At 37.3% G+C, this 25,271-nt stretch overlaps 2 protein-coding genes across 4 annotated transcripts; one reads left to right on the forward strand and one right to left on the reverse strand.

The window, feature by feature from the left end:
* Positions 1–325: 325 nt before the first annotated feature.
* Positions 326–2,775, forward strand: Pgls (6-phosphogluconolactonase). Its single transcript, XM_014354241.2, has 4 exons — positions 326–771; positions 1,044–1,244; positions 1,367–1,650; positions 1,833–2,775. Exons 1-4 carry the CDS (start codon positions 636–638, stop codon positions 1,935–1,937), a joined length of 726 nt encoding a protein of 241 aa, XP_014209727.2. The 5' UTR covers positions 326–635; the 3' UTR covers positions 1,938–2,775.
* A 148-nt stretch (positions 2,776–2,923) lies between these two features.
* Positions 2,924–24,181, reverse strand: SCaMC (Short Calcium-binding Mitochondrial Carrier). 3 transcript variants are annotated; one of them, XM_089598142.1, is made up of 10 exons: positions 23,735–24,181; positions 21,424–21,854; positions 20,660–20,786; positions 20,450–20,537; positions 20,251–20,362; positions 5,670–5,828; positions 5,335–5,592; positions 5,093–5,260; positions 4,566–4,820; positions 2,924–4,473 (listed from the first exon to the last, which is right to left on the reverse strand). In XM_089598142.1, exons 2-10 carry the CDS (start codon positions 21,652–21,654, stop codon positions 4,399–4,401), a joined length of 1,473 nt encoding a protein of 490 aa, XP_089454268.1. In that variant the 5' UTR covers positions 21,655–21,854; positions 23,735–24,181; the 3' UTR covers positions 2,924–4,398. The 3 variants fall into 3 exon arrangements, with proteins under 3 accessions (XP_089454268.1, XP_014209801.1, XP_089454269.1); XM_014354315.3 differs by having other exon boundaries at positions 21,424–21,859; XM_089598143.1 differs by lacking the exons at positions 20,251–20,362; positions 20,450–20,537; positions 20,660–20,786; positions 21,424–21,854; positions 23,735–24,181 and adding an exon at positions 13,539–14,204.
* Positions 24,182–25,271: the final 1,090 nt, after the last annotated feature.

The following is a 25,271-nucleotide window of genomic DNA, read 5'->3' on the forward strand; positions in this document are numbered from 1 at the left end:
CTACCAAATTAGTGAAATGGTGAATCTCAGAATTTGATTAAAAACTAAGTATAAATTTGTTTTTAATTATTAATGAAAAAAAGTTTTATATTTCATTGTTAAAACTCTTAACACCAAATCAACAACCATTAATGATTTACCAATATCTATCTGTTCGATAAAGCTTTCAATTATAAGTTATTTCATAAAAACAACTCTAAAAACAAAAATATCATATTAAGTACACAACTCAACAATACTTATCAAACTATATAATGTTTATATTTTGTATTTCTAAAAATGCTGGTGTGAGCATGTGTGTGTGTGTGAAAACAAAAATATAATTAATGCTCAGGATGGATTTGAAGATGTTTGAAAATTTTCGACACCGTAGCAAGTGACTGTTGACAAAAATCAATTAAATACATACTTACATGAACGGTAAAATGCTATTTGCGTTAATTTGCGTTAATTTGTGCCTCCCGCGCTGCAAGTCAAGTTAAGTTGGTCATGGCGCATATTTTTTTTAACATAAAGAGAGAGAGACAGAGAAGATTGTATGTATCCGGTAAATTCAGAGGCAGTATAATATATATTAAAATACTTCGACTTCCTGGTGCTTCGTTGATACCTTATCCTTCTGGAGTCAAGAGGCGATGAGTTTGGACATGGAGCCGAAAATACTGATCGAGCCAGACGAAGCCGGCGTCGTGCAGCAGCTTGTGAGTACGATAGAGGAGTACGCAAAGGAGGCTATCGACGACAAGGACGTTTTCAAGATTGGACTTTCTGGTTAGTAATATTTAAATTTTCTACATTTTATAGCAACAATTAAGTAGTGCTTCCGTATAAAATCAGATTATGAAGCGAAGTTTTTTCGCGGCGATTGTAGAAGAAAGAGCTATTTCTTAAGAAAGGGAAAATTTGAGGTTATGAAACAGCAGATTCAAGTTTCCGGGAGAGCTTCGCATGTGATAATGACCCTTTGACGTTTACATACAGCTTTTCATTTTGGAGTTCTATTGTATGTACCTGCATTTTCTATTTCTCTATCTAAAATGCAGGTGGCTCGATGGTAAAATTCCTTGCAGAAGGTTTGCCTATGATCAAGATGGACTGGAGCAAGTGGCGGTTCTTCTTTTGTGACGAAAGGGTCGTTACCTTTGACAATCAGGATTCGACTTTTGGCCTCTACAGGAGCCAACTTATAAAAAAAATTCCTATTTCTGAAAGTCAGTTTATCAAGATCAACCCTGATCTTTCAGGTAGAAAAAGGCTTACAATATAACATCAATATTTCAATGCTCTGTAGCTTTTTAAAAGTTAATCATGAGCAAGGATTTTTCACTTTATTTTAGTGAATTATGATCTTTGGGTGTTTTTGCAGCTGAGGCAGCAGCCAAGGATTATATACAAAAAATGTCAGTGTTCTTTCCCCCTGACAGCATACCTAGATTTGATGTTTTGTTGCTTGGCATGGGTCCGGATGGACATACTTGTTCTCTATTTCCCAATCACCGATTATTAGATGAGACTAGCTTGTGGGTTTCACCAATTAATGACTCCCCTAAGCCACCAACGTCTAGGATAACTCTTACATTTCCCGTTATCAATAATGCAAGAGCATGTATCTTTGCAGCTACTGGTTCTGGTAAAAAGGAGATGATCAAAGTAAGTTTTTGACCCATAATAGAAATTTTTTTTTTAATTTGGATTCTACAATAAAAGATCTGATTAATTTGTTGTCTAATATATTTATATTTTGAACTTTGCAAATTTCAAGTTCGCCTTTTTAATATATATTGGTGATACTAGTAATATTCAATGTTTTTCACGAGACTTTCGTTTTTCAGCGTGTATTAAAAGATAAAGACAGAAGCTTACCTGCAGCCAGAGTGCAGCCGACAAATGGGACTCTTTTCTGGATTTTGGACAAAGATGCAGCGGTGGACTTATAGTCTATTCACATTACTAAAAAAACGTGATATTGCATTCCACTTTGTAACTTATTTTCTCTACACACGTCAGGCTGACAAATTTATGTCTGTGTAAACGATAATTTTTGTATGATATAGAGGAAAAAAAAAAAAAAAAACGGAGATAAATAGACGAGTCGTATATTTACATGTTATATGTTAAATGAAATAGCTACTGATAAAAAAGAAAGTTAAGCGTGTCGTTTTCACGTACGCGATGTATCATCTGTTTTTATGGCCTAATTGTTATTTTTTTTTTTTTAAAGAATGTATAAGTACTTAACAACTGTTGGGGCGATTTATACATCAGGGCTTTATTTTTTATTGCAGTGGAGATATGTGAATGCAGATGCTCTGTGCTAACTTTACAAGCTTCAAAGATAATTATGCAAAAATTATACAGGATGTTTATCAATTGTTATTATGATGCGCGAATTTACTTAGATCTGTTACTGTTAAGGTTAAATCGCATAACTCTGTATCTTACTAAAGGCTTGTAAATACGCGAACGGTGATTTGAAGAAATATTTCGATACTTTGGATAACTCGATTTTTAATAGTAGAACCTGTAAAAATTATTACTGTAGAGTCGTAGAACAGTCTTGAATACTTACTGAGTCTCATCAAAAGTTATCGTTAATTTTTATAAAAGATTATTTTCATCCCAAATTTATTGCGTTTATGTTTTTTAGTAAAGTTTGATCAACATATATAAGATAACGACTAAAATAATTTGAAATGTTAAATTCATTGCATACACGTTGCGGATTACTTGAAATTATAAGCAAATTTCGTTATTGAAAGTAAACGAAACATTTTATGTAAGAAATTATTATTGTTTCACATTTAATATAAATTATTTGCATTACATTAAATGTCTATTGATTTCATTCTCCTTTCATGTCAATATAGAGCGAATGTAAAAGAGATCTTAAAGGCCACTGGAATAAGAAAATAATTCAGGCGAGTCAATAAATTATGTTTATTCATAGAAAAAAACTACCAATATACATTGAGACATGGAGCCGTAAAAAAGAACTAGAAAAAGTCATCGACTCGGTTTTGCTGTAATTTTTATTAGTACAATAACTCTTCGATACAACAAATCAATACGGTTTTTTTCATCAAAACTGAGATTTGCTTAAACAGAAACCATACTATTTTTCAAAATTTGAAACATGCAACTAGTTATTATTTAAATGAATTTAATTATGTCTTAAATGATTAAGTATGTCGAAGAGCTTCTTTTCTTATAGCATTTTTATCAGCGGTCACGATCTTTAGTATTGTAAATTAATATATAGAGTAACCATTTAAAAGTTTTCTTTGTTTTATTTTGATTGTAATAATGTGACGCTGAGTTTCGCGTTATCAAAAAAGCTTAACAAGCGAGATTCGAAGACGCGTGAATATTTTATATAAATATAACTTTCTAGCTACAATGTACAATAAACTTACAAGGAATGAATGGCGTTGCATTGAGGCGAGCGTTTTGAACGAGGTCAGATAATTGTTTAGTTATTCTTTAACCATTTTTTCATTTCTATTAAGACCAGACAAAAGATTTCTTAAACTTTATAACTTTATAAATTTATATGCAATTCAAAATAGTACCTAACGATACAATTTAAACAGTTTCAGTTAGGATGTGCGGCGTGCATACATTATTAGTCGTTAAAGTGCACACCGACTGTGGGCGATTTTTAAATTATTTTTCTTAAATCTTATAATCATACTTATCACAGAGTAAGTATAACTCGATCTTACTATTTTTTTTCTTATTTCTTTCTTTTTGTCTTTTTTTTTTTTTTTTTTTTTTTTTTTTTTAATTACAATGCCTGGTCGTCGAGAAAAAAATCAGTCGATCCCTTCCAAACCTGCTGTACGGGATATTCGATATTCTATTTTACTATCGTTCGAACTTTTCGAAGTAGCCAGGAGCGTGGGTGCTTATCAACAAAAACGCCAAGAGTTTTTACCTTTAGCAACTTTAGTTTATATAAAAAAAAGTTTCACAAGAAATTAAAAACCTGGCGTGTGCACGAGATAGCGTTCCAGAGCTATTTCAAAGCACATTTTGTTACTTCTTCTGCCCATCCCATTGTTTGTAGACGACAACATTATCGTCATAGTCAATAATTAATTCCTATATACATACATGCGTTCTCTGAACAATATTTAGTCCCCCTAAATCGATGAAGAGAAGCCGCAAAGAATTACAGGATAATTCTTTTGCTTTTTTAAACTTTGTGTAACAACAAATAAATTCAGTTATGTATAAGATTAACTAGGACGAGAGATAAAGAGAGATATAAAAGAGATGTCGCCATAATGTCCATTCATGAACGGCACGACACGGTTCACGCACTAGCGTCTTGCGAGTTCCTACCGTAATAATACGCAATAATTTAATAAAAATTGATCATCCTAAGTTTTGTCTTCATCACGTCATGTTGACACCAAGTGCCGACCGTACATGCTCGTATACAACATAACTTATTGATACTGCTGGCACGACCTATAAACGAGAAAAATATAATTTTTATTATAAAAACAAAAATTCATGGACAAATTACACATGGGGGAAAAAAAAAACGAATTGACACTTGCCTTGATGAAATTAGGCAATAGCCCTCGGTAGAGACCGCGGAGGCCTTCGCGATCAAGGATGTCTTTGAAAATGCCGACCATGTTGTTCTGGCCGTTGGCTGGGGTGACTTGGGCCTGCAGCCGCGTCCTGACTAGAGCCAACGGATAAGAGCAAACCTGGCCAGCGGTGCTCGACGCCGAGCCACAGAATATCAATAGCCCGATCGACGGCTGCTCATCCTTAGCGTGTGTTCGTAAGTAGTGGTTTTTTAGCGTCTACAATTAAATGATAACAATTATTTATACAGATGCACGTAGTTTTTGTAATAAATGTTTTGACTTATTATTGTATTGTAAACGATCGTACAGCCAGATTATGCCTCTGAGTTGCAATCGTTCTTCACCAAAGTTATACTTATACAGAATAATAGAGGAACACCTCGACAATGGTAATAATGTGTGGGTATTGTTTTTTTTTTTTTGTTCTCAGAATCGTAAAATGAGTATAAGAGAACGATGAATTGTAAATAAAATTGTGTGACACGAACCTCGTAAACAGCCAAATCGATTCCCGCATACGGCAGGATACCAATGAGATTGGGAATGTAGCCTCTGTAAAAGCTTTTCAAGCCCGCTTGCTTGTGAATCTTTTGCGCCGCGTCGATAACCCCCTTGAACTCTCCCGTCCGTCGAAGCGCTAATCGTGTCTTTAGTACCTGTTCAATCGAGACGAATGGTTATTTGTATTGATCGGTACATTGAGCCAAATGAAAAAATAATAATAATTTACCTCTAGTGGGTAGATGACGGATTGGCTGACGCCACCAGCGATCGAGCCGGCGACGAACCTTTCGTAGATACACAGCTCTCGATTGTCGCGTCCTTTGATGGCTCGTTTGACTTGCTCGTAAGCCATGAACTTGAGGGCCGTCTCGGGGCCGATTTTAAGTACGTTGATGCCGTTGCCGCGCCAGTAACTGCTCAGCCCGCCTTCCCGCCACATGTACTTGACGCAGCTGACGATTTTACACTGCCGCGAGCCGTGCACCTGTTGTCCAAAGAAGAACAAAAAAATTAATTCTCTCAAGTAAATTGTTATTGCGTCGAATAAGTTAGATTTTTCACCTGAAGATAAACTTTGACGCGATCGAGTGGCGCCGTACACGTTCGGGAAACGGCACCCGCAACTCCACCGGCGAGCAAATGTCGCCACCACATGCCCGTGACCATTTCGCTGTTGGTGAAGTCGTCCGGAACGCCAATGTCCTCGCCAATGTCCATGTACTGTAAGGTAAAATTAAGAAAAATATTGTTTATTTATTTATTCATTATTATTTTTCAATTGTTATTTAATTCTTTTGTATATCGTACGGGACAGTTTTCAGCCGAATTTTCGGCATAATCTCTATAGTAGATGTCGAGCCTTGCGAGTTTGCGGGGTTAACTGCAGGAAATAACCTACGCCGATTCATCGACGGGTTCGGCACTTTTGCGTGTGAGTGACATTTTTCCGTAATCGTCTTTTTTTTTTTTCTCCCCAAGCACCTTCATGCGCGTTTTGGTGGTAATGACTGCCATTTTTTGTTTTGTTTTAATCAAACTTAGTAAAAAAAAAAAAAAAAAAAAAAAAAAAAAGTAAACAGGAGTCTGTTATTTTTCATTTTTTTTCCGCGCGTCTGTTTGACACACGAGGAAAAAGTGCTGCCAATTTGATTGCCGTATAAACATTTTTTTTTTTCCTTTCCTCGTAACGTATACGCGCAACTGCCAAAAACAGCATTTCAGATAATATTTAAACAAATAATAAAATTAAAACGATCGATAAAACTCAAAAAGAAGCCATAATGACCCAATGAATTTGCATGATGAGTAAACGACACACTAATCACAGCCAACCTTCTCGTAATTTATATTCCGTCAAAGATATATTGTTATATTGCTCAATGATAATATTGTACTGTCGGGCAATCAAGCGCCACCTGCACCGGGGATTGCATCAAAGAAAATATGTATCGGGGCTTGCGCAACCGGCTATTTGTAGGGTCCTTTCTTCACGCACGCGTGCGCCGTAAATTACCGATCAGCGAATTTTATAAGCTCGACGCTGGTGTTGAAGTCGCTGACGTCACATTTTACGTTTTACGTCGTCCTCGGAAGGGAGATTTTTTTTCTTTCTTTTTAATTTAAAGACCAAAGCATCGGCTGATTTGGAGCTTACGCGCGGAGTTGACTGTTATTGTCAACTTGCAACGTATGCCTATATAAAAATCAACGATCGCCGGATAAGCTTACGTAAGCTGCAGTTTATCGAATCGTCGTATAAAATGTCTTGTAAAATTCTTCCTGTATATCCATTCGACGAATCAAAAAGATCCCTACGTACGAACATTTATTGTTATCATCACTATTATTTGGAAGATACGGAAAACGCAAGTCACAAAGTGTCTCGAGTTTACCGACGATACGCTTTTTGCACATATAATACAAGAGTATGGTTCTTTGGTGGATGATCGTAGAAAAAACTACTCGTAGGTACACTTATCACGCGCGAGTGTCCTCAACAAAGAGTAATGAAAAATACTCACGTGGATCATCTGAATTTTTATAGGTACAAGTCATTTTTGGGACACGATATACATGTAGATGAATCCATACAGTTTCAATCACGTATTATATTATGAACGTTTTTGGTGACTTTGCTTCGAAAAATCTCCATTTAAATCGATCACTCCCACTGAGCGTGAAATCTGACTTTGGAGCTATTTGAAAACGCGTGACTGTACGCGGCATTTAACTGGGCGAATCGTCGAATAACGTAGATTTGATAAGAGATCAAGTAAGTAAAAATTCAACGTCGGTGATTCACATCCAACTATACATGCGCGATCGTTTGTTCCAGCAAATTGAGACAACGGGTAAGTATCCAAGTGAGTCGAATTACACGTCCAAGGCACGTTGTCGAAATTGCCACTAGTTTTATTTTCTTTTTTTCACAATAAAACGGGGCACTTTTTCAAGGAGAAACACCAAAAGGTGTGGTAGGAATTTCAATTATTCAATTCGTTGGACGCTATCGGATTTCGAAATTTCAGACAGCAAAACGCTTCAATTTATTGGAAGCTGTAAAATACGTATACTCAAGCACACTAGTATACATGCACGTCCATCCCACAAATCACCGCCGCCGATTTAGAGCGAATTACCGCTCCGACGTATGTACATATACATATGGTTATGATATACGCGATTGCGCGTGATTTCAAATGAACGATCTTGCAATATAATATTATATTATAACCGCAGTAGCGCGGCGTCACATAGTTTTCCCGCTCGGCACGAGCGCGCTGTCAATGAAGAACTGTATACGTCTTACGGTCGAATCACGCGAATCTTGATGCTTGGCCGAAATCAAACCAAAAGGAAACCAATGAGGGTCAGTTGTATGTATACACGACGAGTTACATGCGTGTAGAGTGAAAAAAAATAAAAAATAAAAAAATAAAAAAAGGCAAGAAGATGCTAGTGCAGAACGAGTTTACGTAATCGTCCCTGCGACACTGCAAGCTCTCGGTGCACACGTCATTCGAACGATCAAAAGCAGCTGTGTCCCTAAGCACGCGAGATCTGATGGTTCTGCACTGCACCGTGACGTTGAAAAACCTGCATCTGCGGTTATATTGTGTGTTTTAACCATGCATAGGTACGTGTGCTTATTTTAAGCACATCTGCGTGCACAGTTGTACTTATTATCAGCCGGTAGCTTCAAGTTCAGAGTTAAGGGCAGATAACCGAGGGGGGGGGGAGTACTTAACTTGAGGTAAATCTCGAGCCACAGATCGCTCTCGATGTTGTCGGCGGTATCCATTGTTCAAAAGGCAGTAAGTATTTAATTACAAAACTGTATTTATTTAAAAATTGATGAAGAAAAAAAGCACCACACGCGCGTTAACGAGCAAGCGCGCAAATTAGGCGAGCTCGTGACTTTGACTGCACATGCACCAGAGAGCTACTGGCCAGGCTGACAAGTAGGTATACGTAGACACACACTACTGCCCCGTTGGCCCTTCTTCTTCCGACTGCCAACACTTGGCAGTATATAGAGGTAACTGGGCATCCTACACACATATACCCATCCAAACACATTATATTTATATTGTTGTACCGTGTACACCTATATACATAATTATATACATATATACGCGTGTGTGCAGCGGTATGATGTATACATCACATATATGTATGTATGTATGTATCACCACGAGCCGAGAGAACTATGCACGTATAGAGCCAGAAATCCGGCTGTCTGCCAGGATAATCTACATAATATAAGTACAACGGGTGGGATCTCGCGTTCTTGAACCCACACCGAAATGACACTATGTTTAATTTTTATTAAATTTTTATACACGATTGTTCCGTCCTCGCGAGATTATTTTCAATACTTATCAGAGCAAAAAACGAGGGGATACCGGGGCTGGAGAAATGGGTGAGGGTTGTGGCTGATTGCCGCCAGGGACGAGCTTGCGAACGGCGATTCATGCATTAATTCGCGCAAACATTGATAGCTGGTGCCGATATACGGAGAGAAGCATCACGGGGATGAATTGAAAAGAAAGTTGGATTGCCGGAGTTTGACGCGAGAAGCCGTTGTGTTTACTTATACCACGTGTATAAGACGAGAGATGGCCAATGTCAAGAGAATTCGGTGGTATCGCGCAGAACGAGAATCGTCGAGGGAGCGAGTGTGGACAATGTGTCCGCAATTTCGGTACTTCCGGCTTGGATCGAGTGTGGCGGGCACGGTATCTCATAACCAGAAGACGCGGGGCGAATCGCTCCCTCGAGGCTCGCTATGCACACGTTATAGGAAAAGGGGTTTAGGTACTTGTTTTCTGGACGTCTCCACCTGCTGACTCCGCGTTGTACAGAGGTGACACAAGAGACAAGACTCGATTGGGAGTGAGGATCAACAGGTTTTGCCCGTCTTTTTCCGCTTTTGACAGATTGATATTCATCTCGATTTTTCCGGATAATCAATGAAGTAGTTACGAGGAATGAATGGGGGCTCACGCGGTCGAGGTCCCAGCAATCTTTGATTTCCTCGATTTATCGCACTGGCAAACAAACGAGCGTTACTCTCTCTCTCTCTCTATCTTTACTCGGATGATTTTGGCAAATTCACAGGGAGACGAAAGTTTTTCGAGCTGCCAAATTACGTGAGAATCACGCGCGCGTTTGCACGACGTAGTGACACATTGTTCGTAAAGCGAAAAATTCACAAACGTTAATTTTAACGAATGAATAATGGTTGTTTTGTCGATTGGTGGGATTAACAGAGAGCTATAGTGTACAAAAGAGTTGAAAATCAAGATTAAGCCGTAGATAAACGATATTCCGCTGACTAAGGTTTGTCGACCTCCGTGCGCACGCAATGGTGATTTACTTTTGATCACTGCATGCGAGTGTTAACAAACAAGTGAGTAACGAGAGCTTGCTGCCTATAGTTCTATTGTTATAAGTTGCAGGTTTGATATCATAATTGAAAAACTTATTCTCGTGGCATTAAATTTTGTGAAAAATAAGGCTGGAAAAAATCATTGCACCATTTTTCTTCCAATATATCGTTTGCCAGAGTTTTGTCAATACACTTAATCAACAAATGTAAATGTGTTATCACGCTCTTGGCAAGCTTTTTAGCACATTCGAAAAAACCAATCTTTCATATAATGTCATTGCCCTTTACAATGCAATGCACCATCTATAGATGTCATTATTTAAGAGGAGGGAAAAAAAATAGCGAGGCCCGCGATAGCTTGGGACATTGAATCTTTCCGAAAAGCGTCTCGCGAAACAAGCGATACCGTCAACCGCAGCTGCTGTCGTCACTTTTATCTCGAGACTCTCTCTGCATCACGCTCATTATTGTTTTTCAAGTCTCTGAACAGACGTAAATTAATTTTGTTTTTTTTTTTCTTGATTATTGTGACAAAAGTCATCGACGATGAAAAAAAAAAAAAAAAAAAAAGGAAACCCCCGAGGCAGACTTTGAAAAAAAAAATAGATTTTTCACGTGGCAAAGGGATGGAGGAAAAAAGCGCGTAAAATGATAGGATGTGCGATTCCGCTGGTGACTAATGAAGTGAAAGGCAAGCCACCTGTCGAGCTCTGAGATAAGCGCTCAATGTCGACGTCGTACGGAGAGAGGAAAGAAAAACATCGCAAGGTTGACTTCTGCAACTGTATTTTATACATGCGTACAATACATCTATTTTATACATTCCTCAATTTTTAAAGTTAACTGTTTCTCAGAACTATTACGCGCTCGCGCGGGAGTTCTTGCATAATCGAATCGCCCAATTATTGGCGTCTTACACGTAATGACGCACACCTATACTGCACTCTCGACTATGCACGGGATTTTTCTCTTTCGAGTAGTCATTATCTCTCTAGTGGTTTCCAATCTATATCTACTTAAACACACATACTTATGATTTTACGGATAAACTCGTAACGAAAAATACATTCCCGAGACAAAAGAATTTTAGAGCGTGACTTTTAATTTTTTTAAATCATGGTTTATATTGTCTTCCTTATGTTATGTTTGTTTAGTTTTATACCAGTTTACAAAAGAAGTCATAAAAACAACTATGTCCCTAAACTATACATGCCTGTGGCTTACATGACCATTTAGATAATTTAATTTCAATTGAAGAAAAAAAATTTGTGTTTTGTCGTGATGCTTCATTTTTTATGAAAATGTTTTGATTCTCGTAACCATTTATAATATAGAACAAAATAACAACCAAAAATTCTTAAGTAAAAATAGTAAAATGTATATTTTTTAGATAAGAAATAATGTCGATATTCAAGTACTTATTTCAATAAATGTCGGAATAACGCTACTTTCCTGTCATAAAATAATGAATTATGTCTTTAGAAAACAGTTGAAAAAGTCAGTATCTGCTGTTAATACACAGTTGCAGCGGAAAATTTACATGCTACAAGTACGTATATATACCTGTATATACAACAAGTCACTTTCACGAAGCTATATATATACGCGTATACATATATTTACCAATTTTAGAGAGGTATACAGAGCTATTTATAACTAGATTTTTGAAATCGAATTTCGTTGTGGGAATCCCAGATGAAAAAAAAATAAAAAACAAAAAAATAACAATAATCAACCACCTCAAGCACAAGGTACTCAATGACTTTCAATGTTTAGTGGCAGCCTTGACTTAGATTTGTGGCATAAGGGACGTTGATAATAATGTTTGAGTTCCGATTGAACTTCAAGGAAGGCGAATTCCGTTTCACTGCTTCGTAATTTTTGCAAACTCCACATGGCCTCGTTGGGAATATACATATATTATTATACATGCATTTTGTTAGAGTAAAAAAAAATGGCACATTATGTTTAAAAAATGCAATACGTGATTTATTTATGCTGGAAAGTACGTTGCAGAGATTATTAACGAGTGTGAGTTGGTATTGGAGTAAAAGAAACATGTATACTTAAGGTATCTCTTTTTCAAGCAGAGCTCTGTGATTGGCTCTTTTACAGATGCGACCAATTGCAATATATACTTATAATGTCTTAACGGTCATTGTTGTATTTTATACAAATGTTTTTCGTTGAAAAAAAATCTGATTTCATCTTATATCATTGCGTAATTTTCGTAATGCAATATTAAGCCGCTGATGCCGACGGTATAAAGAAACAGATAAAGGCAGGAAATCTTATCTTGAGACGTGTTTTTTTTGTTTTATTGAAAAAAAGGTAGGAAATTTTCCCGCTTTCCAGACAATGAATCATTAATTTGTTTAGTCAGTGCTCGCAGTTGTAAATATACTCGAATCAAACTTAAGGTGCATTTTATAAGTTAATCAATTTACCCAAGGCCTATATTATACGTACATGAAAATCAAATCTGCTGAAAAATATCGTACATACAACAACCAACCGAACGCACCATTATCCCCCGAAGAGAGAAAATATTACACCTTACAAGTTTTTATTATCAAGGGCGCTCGGTCTCAATTAATAATCTATCAGCTTGAACCTCGTACTATACATATCGAAAGCAAACCCATATGTAAGTAAAGACATTCGAGAGGTTATGTCCGACAGTGTAACTATATCTTGGAATTTTTCGCACCGCCGTCTATACCTATATGTATCTATTGAGTTTCAACCGCGCGTTTCTGCTCCAAAAGCAGCACGTGGATGGAAACATGGAAACGAGAGCCGATTAACCAATGTATAGTATACTTGCACGTTACCTATACTCGTCTATTATACTTCCCTATTAACTTTTTTGGCTGATGTGGTAACTCAATGTTCAAATGCTTTTTTTTTTTTAAATAACGCCCTGTACTCTTATCGTTAACACTAACTAAAGCGGCGCGTCTGCAGTAAAGATAAAAAAGGTCGTTGATGGCGATGGAAATTTTTTTTTTTTTCTTGCAGGTAAAGTTCGTGTACTTGTATAATTAACGAGGAAATGTTTTTTCGTAACTTTGAGCAAACATCGTTTAATTGTCCTTATTTTCCAATTGAACGGTACTCTCGAAGCATTTCACGATGAGTAAGTACATAAATATTTGTTGTACGTCTCTCGTCGCGACTGCAGGGGGGGGGGGGAAATGCACCGCCCCCGAAATCCGCAGACAAGTTTCCAATCCAATAGTTAATCGAGTGCAAGCTGTTTAAAAAAAAAAATGCAAGGAAGGGACTGTAGCATCTATATAGGTACCATTTAACACATCGAGAGGACCGAACCGACCAAGTTCTAAAATAAGGGTCAACGGCATCGCGCGCGCTAAACTCGCATCTGTCCAAATCAGGCCGTCGCCCTAAATGTATTTCAAGACAGGCGAGGCGTTCCATCACATATATGTATATACGTACACGTTCCCTGCATAAAGTAAGTATCGAAAGAAAAGTGCGCTGAGAAGATGCAAGTATAGGAACAAAAAGGGCCATACCCGTTGAAGAAGATCATGGTATCGGTTGAGAAAATCGACGCACAGTTGACAACCACAGGTGACGATAACTTCCTCCTGTCGCATCATTTTTACTGGCTGTGTGAATTTCGAACTATTCGAACAAAATGTGTGCACGACTGTCCTTCACGAAAATCAACGTTCCTTCGTCAATGTACGCACGTTGATTGTTACAAAAAAATGTAACAAAAAAGTCCCCAAGGCCGCGCACTGGCAACGAGTAACGTGTACTCGTGTTTTGTCAAAAGGCACCAAGGACTTTCACTTTCTTTATATTATAATGATTATAATAACTTCGAGACAAAAAAACAGTATGAAAAGTAAGTATAGTGGTTTATTTCACGAGAGCCGAGCCGAGCATGGGAATCGGTACCATGACTAGCACGAATTGTCCGTATACTGTTGTAAGTGTTACACGCCAAGAAGACCGTCGACAGCTAACTGAGGCACGGAGAGCCGGTGCGAGGCATACCAGACTGCCGCGGTCTGAAATTGTGTGGAAGTTCGTTGGTGATGGTAGTCGTGTGTGGTGGTGATACGTATATGTAGGGGCTCGACTGACGTCACGACGACGACGACGACGATGAACACACTCGTGACTCTCGTGAGGAATATACTTACTTATCCTTACTTGCGAGGGAGTATGTGTGCGTAAAAGAGTGCCGTCAATGAAAGCCTAGTAGGGGAAGAGAAAACGGAACCGATGCGTGTGTGTAGGTATACGTTGAGATAACGTCCACACATTTACATTGGTGAATCAGATTGGTTGGAATTGGAAGGCGTGGGTGTGCGAGTGTTCATTTTTCTGTACGTTTGTGCAAAAGTTCGGTTTTTTTTTTTTTTTTTTTTTCCTCTTTCAAATGAAAGTCACACGCGTCGCGGATGTATCTCCTCGTGCACTTGACTTTCAAATAGCTGTGCACTTATCTGATGGTACAACTTGTAATAATACATACGTAAAGGTCATTCAAATTCGATCATTAGTTTATTTAAAACTGGTTATATTAAACATGCTTTGCGCGATTATTTTACTCCTCTTGTAGCTATTTTTTTTTTATAATTATTACAACTATTTTTGAGACGACACTGTACCTGGAGAGAATCGCTCTGTTTGAAATTTTTTTTCGCAATTTAATCTTGGCAAACTTCCATTGTACACCTCAACTTTATCTTATTTTTAATGATTACGTGTTATTTTTTTTTTAAATAACTTTTTGTACAATATCTGCCACATAAATAAATTATTACGTATGATTCTATTCCTTATTTCCTTTAATCAAATAGTTTTTCATCCAATTTTTTTTTTTTTTTTTTTCAAGAGAGCAAAGAAATCAAAAAGCGTTGCTCTGGGTTATTTTTTTTATGCAGTTAATTTTTATTAAATTCAATATTCTTGTAAAAAAGTTAAAATTAGTACACTCAAATTTTTTTCCAATGAATCGTGACTAATCTAAGTTATCAAAACTAATCTGTCTGTCTTCTCACGTGCTGGACTGCATCATGATAACTCTTTTTTTTACCGTCGAAAATCAATTCCTCGGTATGTATACTTGACAATAGATCAATGGACAATTAAACCATAATATGGATGAATATATTTTAACACTTTTTACAATGAAAAAAAAAAGAAAAAAAAGAAAACATGTTTGAAAGAATGTTTCCTCGTTCCTAAATCCCTCGTACGTGCAATCGCTAAAGAAACCCGGTAAACCCTTGTATTTCAAAAAATCATTTCCTGCAGTTAATACCTACCAGCGATAAAAAGTTAACTCCGTTCGGGCAATTTTTTAAAATCAGATAGGTCTCTCGCAGGCATCTCGCACGATAAGACTCAACGAGAGAACAGTTGCTCGACATCTAAATTTAAAACAACCAAAGCGGGTGATGCAAAACAAAAAAAAGGTGTACGTCTCGATGAAAGACGAGCACATTTTTGTGCAGAGAAAGAGAGAGCCATATGTACGATAAAAGTATATAGCTCGTATTGCACACATCAGTACTTTGAGATTTTCTATTTTTTATGCAAAAAAATTATTTGAATAGTTAAAAATTTTAATTGAACGAATTCACAATGAAACGCCTGCGAAGAGGCGCCAGGGAAAAGAGGCACATACCAAGAATCGGCCATGCATTCGCGTGCGCCAAAAATAATAGGTAGGTACAGCGAGCCAAGAGTTATGAAGTAATACGATTACTCTACTCGTGTTGGCCGAGCTTTGTTTGTCCCAGAGTCGTATCGTGTTGGTATTTTATATTCATAAGTATACCTACGCATACAAATTGGACGAATTTTTCTACCGATCGATATCCTCACGCGTAATTGTTATAAATTATTGGTATAGTCGGAATGTTTGTCGTGATTAAGTCATCACATCAACGTTAAATGCAGGGACACTTAATTGCTGTTTGATTAAAATGTATACACGTATACGCTCGATGCATCAAGTACAAAAGTGATTGAATCGACAGCTAGAAAGTTTGTTCAACCCACGTTCAAGGAATATCGTTATATTACTAATAAGTTGTGTTTGTCACTGCGAACGTGTATTATGGTGTGGGTGTTGGTTTTCTATTTTTTCGGCCGATAATTAAACAAAGTAATAGATTAACAAGTGACAAAATAAAACAAAACAAAGGGGGGATGTGGTGTGCCTTGCGTAACGCACATCGGCGGTGTCTGATGGAGTGGCGTAACGGATATCTCGACGGTCTTATCGGCAAATGTAACGTCAACACCATCGATCGCCGATAAGAATGAGCGAACATCGCGTACAGTATTAGACGAAACGAAGTCGAAAGTTTTCTCGTAAACTTGCGAAAGAAAAAAAAAAATAAATAAATTTACTATTAGAGCATCGTTTTGCCAATCATGCGACTAGAAAGAAAAAAAAGCAAGTTTTTTTTTTTTTCATATCGATCCGTAAAATCGTCGAGTGAATAATATTTCCAAGTACAACAGAAAGCGAGGCGAATTACCGAGACCCCAGTATTTTTGTGTTTGCGCAGAGAGATATCTACTAGATGGAAGTACGCAGTCATGCTCCAAGTGACTCAAGGCGCGTGCTGTTCATTGCACCGTATCTCTCTCCCTCTCTTTTTTTCTGATAAATCCATCAGAAGTGCATCATGACCGTTCCACTGATTACGTAAAATGAAAATCAAATCATCGAGAGACGCGAACTCGTACATGTGTGTGAGTGTAAAGAATTTTACTCGTGATTTGGAAGGTGATTAAAAAGGCCGGGTGTCGAGTCACGGGTTCCAAAATATTTTTGTTCGAAGAATCGGTCCTGTTCTACGAATGGTATAATCATTGTCATCCTCGGGACTGTCAGAAAGTAGAAGCCTATTGCACCGAATATCGTAATCTTACTCGCAGAAATAAATTCGTGCTCTTATTAACTCTCCAACATAAAACACAATTGAATTTGCGTTTCATTCGTATACGACATGGAGCGAAACTAGGCGAGGGAAAAAAAAAGCATCTCGCATCTCTCTTGATACAGATGGCGGTACTCCGATGGCCTCACAGTCCACACCATCACTCATGTATATATTTGGTAAATGCATATATTTATAACGCGTGTACAGTGCGTTGCGAGCTATTATGTATCAAATTGCTTGGGGATGATGAAATTTCACTCGAATGTTTCGACGAATCAACCTATAAGTATAGCTCAAGTAAAAACAAAATGAAGGAAAATCATAAAGCTTGAAAAAAGGAGTAGTTGGTCCTCGTATGGCTCGAGATCCCATCAACGATTCCCCACATTGCAGTGGGTATTATCTCTTGAACAACTTAACATTCGTGAGCATCAATAAACTCGGTCCCCCGCTGTTATTTCCAAACTTGCTCTTGTTTCGTTCATTTCGCAATGCTGTATTTGAGTGCGCGAAATGAATTCGAGCCGCATGACTCGGCGATAATTTTCCACTGAAGGTCAACGGAATCCCGCGAGACATTGAACGCTCGCGCCGTGGCCCGTCTCTCGCTATACTCGTCTCGAATTTTCTAATTAAAAGAGTGCAACAACCGAGGCGTACGACCGACGTCACCGCGAGATAATAATCGCAAACTCGAGAGGTGGGGGGCACGGAGGGAAAAATCATCGGCGCCCACCGAGATCTAGCACCCGGCCGAGTGAACTGGTTCGAAGTGGTCCGAAGTACTTTTTCTGGTGCTGCTCACCGTTGCGATGATTTTTATGGTCACTTATAAAAAGTTTTCGTATCTCATTGGTTTGCAAGCATGCTACGTTGCTAAAAGAAAAAAAAAGTAAGTAAAATTGTTGACAACTTACAACTGACTCGCTGCTACATCTCACCTGATTGAGGAAATATTTTTTAGAGTACTTTTACTTTCAATGACCAAGTGTTGGAAAATAAATGATGATGAAGCTTTTTTTGCAATAAAAATGTACGCATAGTGTTTCGGGGATATAAAATTATGTACACATTATTTTTTATCAAGTACCATTTTTTATCTAGTTGTTTTTAAAATTAAAAAAAAAATTGCCCAATAAGTCACTTTACTATTCATATAACAACGAAAGTAAAAAGGCCACAGCCACCTGACAATCGATAATAATCAGATGGAAGGAAAATATTCGGTGTATACCTTGTACTTCATTATTACGATTATCCTCAAGTTTTGTTTGCGGGACGCGGAGGCGTCGAACAACAGCTGTGAATTACAACGAGACGGGGGATTTCCTTGCGCGTCGGTGGAAAAATTTCGGAGGTATTTTAAAACAGTACCTATAAGTATATCTTGTGTCTCTGGCCTTTTGGCGTGCCAGCGATTGTCGGGTCGTAAAATGATTCCTTGGGAATCGCCGTTACCTGTTCTATGACAGACTGTTGTATATCAAGTTACGACTTTCCCTCTTGATAACGCGGGGGGTTTCTCTACACTGTTTATTTGACTTTCTGTCAAACTATTTTACATTTTTCAACGGTCACATGAGTCCACCACTTGACATGTTGACTCTACGTATTTTCCTGAAAACGCTACACAGGTTTGAAAAAAAAAAAAAAAAAAATTGTTTGGTAGAAAAATACTTAATCAGTTTGATGTATTCTCGGTTAATGATGACACAGTATCTATGAAGTCGCTCATAAAAGTACTATGCTTTTTTTAAAAAAATGAAATTAACAATTACGTGTGTCGTGAACTATTAAATCGCCGTCAATTCTGAGACAAGGTCATAGTTGTATTCATATCGGACAAACGTGTTAACTCTGGAACGTAATCGAGAAAAAAAATTTTACTCGATCCCTGACGTTTTTTTTTTTTTACAGTATTCTTGTTTCTGTACAAAATTTTCTGATAAATCATTGAAAAACAAAATTTTCCCCAGTTTCCAGGATATATTTATTGTGTTGACTCAAAACGTATTTACGTCAGTAGCGTTTCACACGCGCGTATATTTCATACATTGTTTACTGTTTATTTTAACGTGTAGTGTTTTCTCGGGTTGTAGGCGGCTGATGGGCGCAAGTGAACGCGTTAACAAAAAAATAAATTACCGAGAGATATTACTTGCGACAGATAATGTTACCCTGAAATCTATAAAGTGGTCTTGGTTCCTTTCATCATTATATAATTGATTCTTTTCAACAATCATTGGAAGAGAGTAGATGTCAAGAAGTGTTGAAATGTGATGGAATAATGTGATTTGCTTGGCATTCTTTTTTTTCGAAGTCAGCCAGTTTATCTGTTTGTGTTCAAGAGATGGATGGCGGATTTGTAATCCAATGACCCCGGATTTAAGTCTCACTTTTACTTATCTTAAATATATTCGAGCTTGGTAGAGGCGAAATGCAGTCCCTTCAAAAAAATACGCTCGAAAAGTTTTAAATTCCAAGCAAATTTCATTGATATCTTACCTTACCTTAAGTTTGCATAGAAAAGTAATCAAAAGTAATATCTAGGAATTCGATAGAAGCTGTCTGGAAAATTTAAATTTTTAGTCTTTTTAATCAAACATCGATTGACGCGAGTAGGAATTTCCGTTTAAAACGATTAAAATATTAAAATTCGTCTCCTAATACCCACGAAATTAGTGAAAAATAATTTGTATGCGCTCCAGATTTTTGGATTAATAAAATAACGCTTAAATAAAATTCTTTCAATAGACCATCGCATTCATCATCAGCATTTTTGATTCGATATTTAAAAAATGAAAAAAGGAGGTTTTTGAACAGCAAGCATATGTGTAGCAGTTTGTGTGTGTATAGAGGAAAAGAGAGTGCGCGCGTGTCTCGACTCCGAGACGAACAGCTGGAAGAATGAAGGTCAGTCGTGCATGACTGTTAACGCGCGTGCGAGAAACGTCACGGAATTTATTCGAGAAGCCAAGAGAAGGGGAACTCGTCGAGCCCACCGTTCTCGACGAATCACCGAGCTTCGTAAGCTTTGCACTTATTAGATACACACGCATGCCGACGATATACATTTTTTTAAGTTCCACCGCTCAACAGAGTGCGATCGACGCGACATTTGTGGCACAAAAATGTAATACGTTCGATCATGTTAAAAAAGCGTATCCGCATTACATTATGAGCCATCTTATTTCCTTTCTTGGGGAGGAATATTTAGTTCATCGCAAGCTTACGTCTAATGTTCTTTTAATGATACTGGGATGCTTTATAGCTGAATTTGTTTGTGTTAAAATAAAAAAATTTATCTTACCGTTGAATGCCGCCAATATTGAATGAGCTCATGAATATCCGTCGTGGGAGCATAAAGTAGAAAATCTCTCCATTCGTTGTAACTGATGTTGAGACTGCCATCCTTGTCCATTCTGAAAAAAATTTCGTATTAATGATATTTACGATGTTCGAATTTGATAAAAGTTTGTAAAAGAATGTGTTAGAGATTTCACACGTACCTTTGGAGTAACTTTTTAGCTTCAGCTCGCTCCATTTCAATTCCAAGTTCTTTGAATGCTTTTATCAACTCTTCCAAATCGATTTTACCTGTAAAAGGTGACATAATACAATTAACTAGAGTGTGAAAGCTGAACAATTTATCCGTGAAATAATGTTTATAAGTAACGTGAAAACTGCAATAGTAAGTCAAGTTATCTGAGCTAACTTACCATCCTTGTTTTTGTCGAGGTCAGTAAATTGTAGACGTAAGTTTTTTTCGTGTTCTCGTACATACTGAACAAATTCTGCTAAACTAATGTCACCGCTTTGCGTTTTATCGGAGCGAGCCAAAAATTTCTGAAAAATGAATAATTTTTTTTATTCTTTTTTATCAATTTCAATTTAAAATGCAGTTCAAGTTGAAATGATTATTGCAAGATAAAAATGTAAAAAGTGAATTTACAATACGTAAAACTAGTCTGTAAGCATTAAGTAATAGATCAATAGGCTATATAAAGACTATATCTAATACTAGCAGCGCAACGGAAAGCTCATTGCCGCCAGTGAAACCTGTGAAACCGTACAAAACAGTATAATATATACAGAGTACATCGAGTAACGGCGCGACTTTTTGTAAGGAATCGAGGCACAAAAACGTTTGTAAAAAAACCAGCTCACCAGCGAATTGCGCAAAGTAAAATCAATTGCGTAATTTTGAACCACGTATATTTCAACGTATTCAATAATTTCCGTTTGCTCTATTAATTAGGTACAGGAACCGAGTGGATTCCAAGCCGTAATCATAAATCCAATACTGCGACAGTACTAAGTAGTCTCGATCGAAATAGTAACTCGCACTTGAAATTATAATTGGAACAATGTATATGTCTTGTACCAATGCCTACTGATAACAGTTGTAGGACAAGCACCCAAACGTATAAAAAAAAAAGTCCTCATTGGATAAATATAAAAAAAAAAAAATTAATATTCTCACCTGGGCGTAGCGCTCGTGCACGCCAACCTCGTGCAGCGCCTTGGACAAATCGTGAACATCGATGCGTCCATTGCCGTCGAGATCGAGCTTTTGGAAGAGCTTTCCAAGCCGCTCCTCGTCTTGAGCCGGCAACTCGTGGACCTCGTGGAGGTAATGGGCCGAGGGCGCCTGGGTCGCAACCGCCCCGCCCACCCCCTGGCCACCCCTGACGGCTAGGCCGCTCGTCGGCATCGTTGTTTTTTCCTCTAGGATCGGTCGGACAGTACTGCCGGCCGTGGAGCTTTCAGGCGTAACGGTACTGCCACGGACCGAGGCCGCTACACTGGCGAGCTTGACTCGTTGTGCCTGCGGGCATTTTGAGACTACCCGGTGGCTGTTTGGCTCTTGGGTGAGACGGCGTGTATTCAAAAGTTATGTACGCTTTTCCCTCACTGCTCTGCAAAGGTAGCAAGAAAGAAATAGGGGTGCTTTTGTTTTTATTTGTTGGATTATACGTTCGAGAGTGAGAGATTATTCATCTATATGATCGAGCAGAGGGTAACAGAGGATTGGAGTTGTTGCTGGAACACGAAAATGTCCTATGGTACTCTAAAATTGCTTAAAATTTGCCAAAAGTCGTACATGTACAAAGTCGATCACCGCGCTTTTTATGGATACGATGAACCAGCATCTATTTATATTTATTACGTCTTTCACCAATGACATTACATTGATCAAGTATAAATATTTATTATACTATGTTACACGAAAAAGGTCGAGTTATTTTTAAATTTTTCCAGTATAATCTACAAAAATCTATTCACAACGTTAATTTTAGCGCCGAAAATGTTTTCCATCAAAGGGAGTGTCAAGTGGTATCAACCTATTTGTAGTCAGCAAATAAAAGATTTTTATCTCATAGGGCGTACTTATAGTAAGATTTTTTAGATTAATATTCTTGTTATTGGCAACAAAAGTGAGATTAATGTTAACATAACATTAAAGATTTTCTATTGATTTTTTCTCGGCACAAAAAAAATCAAACAATTTCGTCAATGCCAATGTAAGTGATCGCAGAACTGTTTAGACTCACAAGTTAAAGAAATAATCGAGATTTCCATCGTTAGAAACGTTAATACTTACATAACTATAAAGAGAAAAACACATTCCGATGAAATAATTGTACAAGTATTACGTTTGCGAACTTGTTATCATCGTCTCCACTTGTGCAAATATAATTTTTCAAAAGTCAAATTTTTCTTTTAATTACTAACAAGTCGCGTCATCTAAGATCAATACTTCAGACTTGTCTACGTAAATATTGTTGAAACATTCAACTATTCAGACTTGCATACATATGTCAACTACAATGATGGTAAGTATTATAATTCTGTAACAAAGGTAAACAGACTAGAAATGAGAGTGCGGTAAACAAAAACAATTTTTTTTTTCTTGACAAAATTGATGAATAATTTAATAAAACACGTTGAAATATTTTACACCGAGTACCGACACTACAGTACCTACGTAGTAGTATAGTAAAATATGCACGACTACACGCAGACGACGACGACCACCTTGCCCTACTTTCTTTCTCCGCGCGCACACACTGACCGCTAGTCACTTTTCCGACAAATATATTACGAGTACAAACACAACAATTATACGGTTGTGTTATTATTAGTACAAAAATTTTAACCGAAATCGCGCATGGCCCAATTAAAACCATAATGGACAATCAACTATACAACAAGCATGGAGAGGAAGAAAAAGTTGGGAGAGGGATCATGCCAATCCGAGGAGTCATCGTGTCAGCCTTCCTCGTAATATTCACATCACCGTTTGACAAAAGGAAGTCATTCATTTGTGTATATGTACACTTTCATTCCAATTATATTTATACCTAAGTCCAGCAGAAGACAAAATACGAAATCCTAAGTTGATGTTCTTGGATTTTATTTCGAAACGAAAAATATAGCTGTAGAAATTCTTGCACACAAATGTAATGAAACAATATACATGCCGGCTTGACGGGGCCACACGCACTGCAGACAACTCGTGAACTCTGAACTTCCTTCGTAAAGTATTTGCTCGTTCTCACTCATCAACACACCCATCACGTATGCTTAACAATTTGTAATATAAGTACAAACACATGTATTAAACGCGTACGCGTGGTTCTCGCTGTATATGTATATAGGTAAGTATAAGTACAATGTTACAGAGTGCAGACTCCATCAGGATCAAAGACGCATTAAAGAAGGGGATCGCGTAGCGTGGGCTTGACGTGTTATACCTGAATTTAATTACGTATACTTATATGGGTACTCACCTTTTCTTCGACAGTCAGCAGATTAAATTAACGCCAGTCAGCTAGGCTTGACGTTAAGATCGTTTTTGATGACAAATAAAATATGCTCCTGCATCACAAAACCTCAATGCACGACACACGCGAGCGTTGGAGCAGAACATGCATCACGTTCTATAAACTGAAATACTGCAGCTCATTGACACTGACGTGTATTTTTTTTTTCTGCTCTTCTACTAAAACCTTAAAAAAGAACGGAACGCGCACTGCCGTTACAGACCCACTCACCACGTTGAACTGTTGAAGACAGTCGTAGCAATGGATCTAGTATTTTGCTACGCCAAGTATAATTTGTACACACCTGATTTATATATTACATTATAAATTATAAATAAGGGGAAGCACCACGCAACGATCGTTGACTCGCAACTTCTGCATGGTATAATATGCGCGCGCTCGTGAATAGTACACTTTTTAGTCTCGAATCTCGACTGTCGAGTCTCAACAAGTTTTTTTTTCAGTAAGAACTAAGAACCCCAATTTGCGTGAATGTTGTGTTCGGTTCGCTTATGGAAATTTGGATTTGGAAATCGTGAGCGACGACAGCGACATCTGCACACGGGGCACCAATGCCTTAATGCGCGGGAAAACGTTTTCTTCAAATTAATCATAGAATTCGTTGCAGAAAAAAAAATTTATCTAAAAATCATTCACCAGCAAAATATGTAGGCACGTACGTATATTTTCAGGCAGTATAATATGATCTGGAAGGAGTGCAATGCGGCACCTTTGCTTGTATTTTAATATAAATTATCTTATCATTCAGCATATACTTACATACCGTTATTGCAGTATCAAGATCTGCTGTATGTTTATCAAGCAAGAGTAGACCAACTGTCTACTGATATTGTGTGTGAATGACATGATAAAAATATAAGTTACTTTTGTTACTTGAGCACTGAGTCACTGACGTGACAGTTTAGTGAACTAATAATGTTGCCAATTATAAGTGCCTCTCTGTCCATGCACTAAAATAGTAAGTAATTAAGAATAAAACTGAAATTATTTTTTTAATGGTAATATTTTTCGAAGGGATTTAAAATAAACGTTTACAGACATCTTGTATTGAGTATATAAATATATTACACTTTCGACCGCACTACATTTGTTGTTGTGAGACGGAGGAAATGGATTGTACATAAAGATTTCAGAAAACAAATCAACCAACGAAAGAAACATAAAAAGAGTTTTTAATTTTACTGCCATACGCATTTTTTTTTTTTTCCCATCATATCAATTGGATTTAACGTAGTCAATAAATTTTCGTGGCTCAAACCATTTTTTCCCAAATCACTTCTCAAATAAAACTTAAAATCGATGGTTCAGATTTATATTTAAGAAAAAATAGTTATAAATACTAATAAGAGAGCACAATGAGAAACAGCTGATACTTTTAATGGATAAAAACATGGTATATATATAATAATAAAACGTGTCAAAACAATAAGATTATTTTTGTAAGAAATGCAGTTATAAAAAATTTCGAAACAGCGTGTTACAT

This window comes from Copidosoma floridanum, unplaced genomic scaffold, assembly GCF_036245765.1.
Source record: "Copidosoma floridanum isolate Cflo_tuat_1 unplaced genomic scaffold, Cflo_Japanese_pri ptg000006l, whole genome shotgun sequence".
Taxonomy (NCBI): Eukaryota; Metazoa; Arthropoda; class Insecta; order Hymenoptera; family Encyrtidae; genus Copidosoma; species Copidosoma floridanum.

Coding starts and splice junctions, on each gene's coding strand:
- Pgls (XM_014354241.2), top strand. CDS start 636: ATGAGTTTGGACATGGAGCCGAAAATACTGATCGAGCCAGACGAAGCC. Junction 772..1,043: donor TTTCAAGATTGGACTTTCTG/GTTAGTAATATT, acceptor TCTAAAATGCAG/GTGGCTCGATGGTAAAATTC. Junction 1,245..1,366: donor GATCAACCCTGATCTTTCAG/GTAGAAAAAGGC, acceptor GTGTTTTTGCAG/CTGAGGCAGCAGCCAAGGAT.
- SCaMC (XM_089598142.1), bottom strand. CDS start 21,654: ATGCCGACGAGCGGCCTAGCCGTCAGGGGTGGCCAGGGGGTGGGCGGG. Junction 20,363..20,449: donor GCTAAAAAGTTACTCCAAAG/GTACGTGTGAAA, acceptor AATTTTTTTCAG/AATGGACAAGGATGGCAGTC. Junction 5,829..20,250: donor AATATTGGCGGCATTCAACG/GTAAGATAAATT, acceptor TTTACCTTACAG/TACATGGACATTGGCGAGGA.